Source organism: Lupinus angustifolius, chromosome LG12 (assembly GCF_001865875.1).
Source record: "Lupinus angustifolius cultivar Tanjil chromosome LG12, LupAngTanjil_v1.0, whole genome shotgun sequence".
Lineage (NCBI taxonomy): Eukaryota > Viridiplantae > Streptophyta > Magnoliopsida > Fabales > Fabaceae > Lupinus > Lupinus angustifolius.
This window is the reverse complement of record NC_032020.1, coordinates 10911152-10915969: the sequence shown is the minus strand read 5'-3', so window position 1 is coordinate 10915969 and position 4818 is coordinate 10911152. Positions and strand designations below refer to the sequence as shown.

The 4818-nt window shown below is 29.8% G+C and overlaps 1 protein-coding gene across 1 annotated transcript; it reads right to left on the bottom strand.

Moving 5' to 3' along the window:
• Window positions 1026-1677, bottom strand: LOC109362089. Its single transcript, XM_019607658.1, has 2 exons — window positions 1569-1677; window positions 1026-1452 (listed from the first exon to the last, which is right to left on the bottom strand). Exons 1-2 carry the CDS (start codon window positions 1627-1629, stop codon window positions 1142-1144), a joined length of 372 nt encoding a protein of 123 aa, XP_019463203.1. The 5' UTR covers window positions 1630-1677; the 3' UTR covers window positions 1026-1141.

Sequence of the window (4818 nt, the reverse complement as noted above, 5' to 3'; positions counted from 1 at the left end):
ACTTTTTTTAGCATTTTTATGACCCGACATATACTATATTGACTTGCATTTACATTTTTGCAGTGATAGTTTGAGTTTTTAATTTTTCGGAGATCAAATTAGTACACATGAAAAATTTTATGGACGAAGGTGGACATTCAATCTTAAAATAATTAAAACAAAAAAAAACATGCCCAACACACGGCCGTTTTATGTAGCGCCATGTGGCATCATTGTAGTTCAGATTCTTCAGCATGATACGGAAAGCGAAGGAGTCAACGATTATGGCTAGAGGAAAAGTAGCACATGAGATCCAACACATGAAGTAAGATTGGTCATTATCTAGTGTGAAAAATGATGGAATTGGGCCAATTACATTACTCCATGTTGTTAGCGTTGGAGATTTGGGGACAATCACTAAGATGGACATGACCATTATTATCACGCACAATTATTGTACTAAATTGGTGTTTGTCGTGTTGAAAATGAAGGGGAACAATCATTGAAGGTTATATTTGACCCAATGTTATAAAAACCAAACTGTACTGGTCAGTTCAACAAGTAAATCGATTCCTATATGAGAATGGTAGATCAATTATACCGCTTATGCAATTATACTAGTTAAAACTGGGTAAATTGTTTATCTCTGTTGGTTTTCATTTAAAATTTATTGGTCATGTTGATTGGTTTTCAATTAAAATTGTTTTTTATGATAGTGACTTAATTTAACCAAAACATTGTAATGGAGTATCAAGTACACGATTACTACATTTGTTTATACTTTTAAAATATTGACTACCACCTAATCACACATTTTATTTTAACAAATATTGTAAATAAAATTATTTAATAGAGAAGTTTTTATCACTTCAATAAAAAATCTTCTAGCTACTTCCTTTAATTATGCATTGCAAGACTTTATTGTATTGTCGTACAAGGAAAGCTTAACCATCTAAACATGTGGGGGTTTTGCCCCATTGTTTATTAGATGAGGATCCTCTCCAAAGAGAGAATCACATACAAAACTAAAGGAAAGTTATAAGATATAACACTTTTATCATTTAGATATAATATTATTTATACAGACTTGTATTATTCAGCATTTTATGACGGCAAGAAAAAGTAAATGTCATCAAAGTATATAAGAGCCAACATTTGGAACTTAACAAGCCATCTGTGAGGAATTTGGACTCATCGAAAAAGCTTCATCCCAAGCATATTTGAAGGTGACTGGTTGCTTGTAGATAGGTTTACCATAATTAATGAGACAATAATCAGTGCCAGAGTATGTCAAAATATTAGGGTCAACTGGTTCAACTGTTTTATATCCACGACAGTTTAATATCACTTGACTTTGACCACAATGGCAGTTGTTGGTAACAGTCACAAGCCACTCTGGCTTTCCTTGAATTTTAACTCCTGTCTTAGATTTCTTTACAGATAGATCCCCCAAGGAGCATGGTTTACAATAGCCTGGAAAAAATGGGAAGAAAGTTATAATATAAGAAACGTACATAATGAAAATGATGTCCAAGTTATGCACAAGAACTTTTTTTGGTTTCAATTTAAACATGAGAAGAAAACATTACCTTGAAAAATAAGGCCAAGGAAGAAGAGAAATATGCTTATACTCTTAATGGTGACAACCATTTCTAATAGTATGAAGGCTAGTTTCTATTGTTGAGTATTTGCTTTGGCAAGGTGAAAGTATGTTGCGCTATATATAGGTAAATTAAGGAGTTGGAAGAATAGTCAATTTCATAACAAAAGATATAAAGGTAAACTATGTATTAGAGTATAATTTGATTGATAGGATATTATCTTATATAAAATATAGTTACTTTCATTTTATTTGAATTTATCTATATTTTATATTTATCTTATTAGTTATTTTTTGGTTTTATTATTCTTCCATTTGTTTTACATGTATAATAAATTATTTTAACTAGTTCATATTTGAGTTTGACCAATATTTTACCATTTTAAACTTCTGCATGGTATTAGAATGATTTTATTCTCCATGACCTATTTGGTCACTATTCCGCTACCAAGGTGTGAAAATTTTGAAAATCTGATTAGTCTTCTCGCTTTGTCATCTCACATTCTCATTTGTATTCATTCATTTTTTCTTATTCAACCTAGCATTTCCAATTTTCCTTCACCAGTCATTCAAATAAGCTAATATCAACATTCTCCAATATAGTGATTCAATTTCTTGATTTTATATGTATATTTGTTTTCATTTCCATTGACAGTCATTTTGGTGGTTCATTATCTCTTAGAGATGAATTATATTAGCAACGATTTGTTTTCTCATCAATGATAATTTCGATGGTGATTATATCAATATTCTCTTCCCGTCGATAATAATTTTGGTAGTGCTTAATTTCTCATTCACAAATTTTGAAAGAAGTTATTTATTTTTCATCAACGGTCATTTTGATGGTGATTATACCATTGTGTTCTATTCTCACCAACATTCATTTTGGAGGTATTTTTCTCTTAATAAGGAATTATGTAAGTGATGACTTTCTCGTTAACGATTATTCTGATGGTGATTATATTAATGGTTTCTCTTTCCATTGATTATTATTTCAGTGGTCCATTTCTCCCTGTTGACAAATTATATAATTTGTGAGTTCTTTTCTCATTCTCGATGATCATTTGTGGTGATTTTACTATAGATTTCACAATTAAAACATATTTCTAACGACTTTGTGGAACCATATAAAACACAATTAAGGAATTATTTGTAACAAGCTTAAAGCTTATTAAGCTAGCTTTAGGGGGCATGTTAGAGTGTATTTGGATTGATAAGACATTATCTTAGCTAAGAATTAGTCAATTTCATTCAATTTATTTTATAATTTATGTTTATCTTATTAGTTATTATTTTGGTTTATTATTTTATCGCTTGTAATAACTTTTTAATATATAGTAATTTATTTGGATTAATTATAAACTATAAAATTACTGCTAGAAGAATGGACTTGGTTAGTAGAAATATAAGTCAAATTAAGAATTTAGTCAAATCTATTTGGATAGAAAAAAGGAGTTAGCATATTTATAAAATTAGTCCAAAATGGTTTAGAATGGCCAAAATAGGAAAAAACATCATTTCCATTTTCTTTACCATTTTTTGGGTACATAAAGTGATAGTAAAGATTGACCGAAATGGTAAAGATTGTTGTTATTCCTTTTTTGTGTGTGAAAAGTTAAAAACTCAAAATGTTGGTCACAAATATTAAATGTGAGTCCAATTAATTTTTTTAGTATTTTTATTACCCCTGACATGGAGTGTATTGACTCACATTCCCAACATTGGATACTAGTTTGGGTTTTTATCCTTTCAAAGAACAAATTGGTACAACAAATATTTTTAAGGAAAAGGGTGAATATTCGCACTAAAAATAAATAAAACAAATAAGGAAACAAAAAAATGAACATGCCCAACACAGTCGTCGTTATGAAGCGTCACATGGCATCATTGTAGTGTAGACTCTTCAGCATCGGTACAAAAAGCGAAGGAGTCAACGGTGACATTTGGAGGAAAAGCAACACATCAGATCCAACATATGAAGTAAGATTGATCGTTATCTAACCTGTAAAAGGATGAATTTGGGCCAATCACACAACTCCATGTTGCAAGCATTGGTGATTTGGGGATATTCACTAAGATGGATGAGACCATTATTGTCGGGTACAATTATTGCACCAAAATAGTGTGAGTCATACTGAAAACGAAGGGAAACAAGCGTGAAAGTCTACATTTAATGTAATGTTGTAAAAATCGAAGCGTACTTGTCGGTTCAACTGGTAAACCAGTCCCTATGCCATAACGATAGATCAATCATACCGCTCGCAATCATACATGTCAAAACTGGCTAAAATCGTTCATACCAGCTGATTTTCATTTAAACCGTATCGGTCATGTCATCTGGTTTTTGTTTAAAATTATATTTTTTTATGCTGACTTAATTTTACTAAATTGGTGATATGGAGGACCAAATACATGATCACTATCTTTGTTTATACTTCTAAAATATTGTTTACCACCAAGCCACACTTTTTGTTTTAACAAATGTTGTAAATAAAATTATTTATTACACTTTTATTAATTTGTGAATATTAATGTTAGTATAATAAATATGTAGATCTAACTTCACCAGCATGTAGTTTAGCACCATACGAATACCTCAACTACTTTGATAAAAGATTATGTCTTAATAATACTTGTTTAACGTGATGCGAAGGTTAAGGATTCATCTAGTAAGGGATTAGAGATGACAAAAGGATATACACTTGTGTGTACATGTAAAAATAATCGCAGTAGGCACCCACTATAATAGCTTATGAATGTAGACCAATAACATGATGCCCACCCGACTAGTACCCAAAAATACATAAATTTATTTTGTAATGAATATTTTCTATATATAATTCTTTTATTAATTTGAGATTATAATATATTTTATTATGATTTAATAATGAATTATAATGGTTGAAATATAATGATGAATCTATCACATATCACATTTTAAATCCAGTAATAATTATTTATATATATTGATTATAATAAAATATATTACATATAATTAAAGGTCAACATTTGTTGGGTACTCGTAGATTCCAGTAAGAATTGACTCGGTTAGCAAAAATAAAAGTTAAACTAAGAAGTTAGTCAAATGTATTCTGAAAGCAAAAAAATAAGGAATTCGAACATTTATCAAATTAGTCCAAAATCTTGAACGATCAAAACATACGAAGGAAGGAAAACAAAAATATCATTACCAGTTTTTGGTAAAGAACATGATGGTAAAGATTGACCAAAATGGTAAA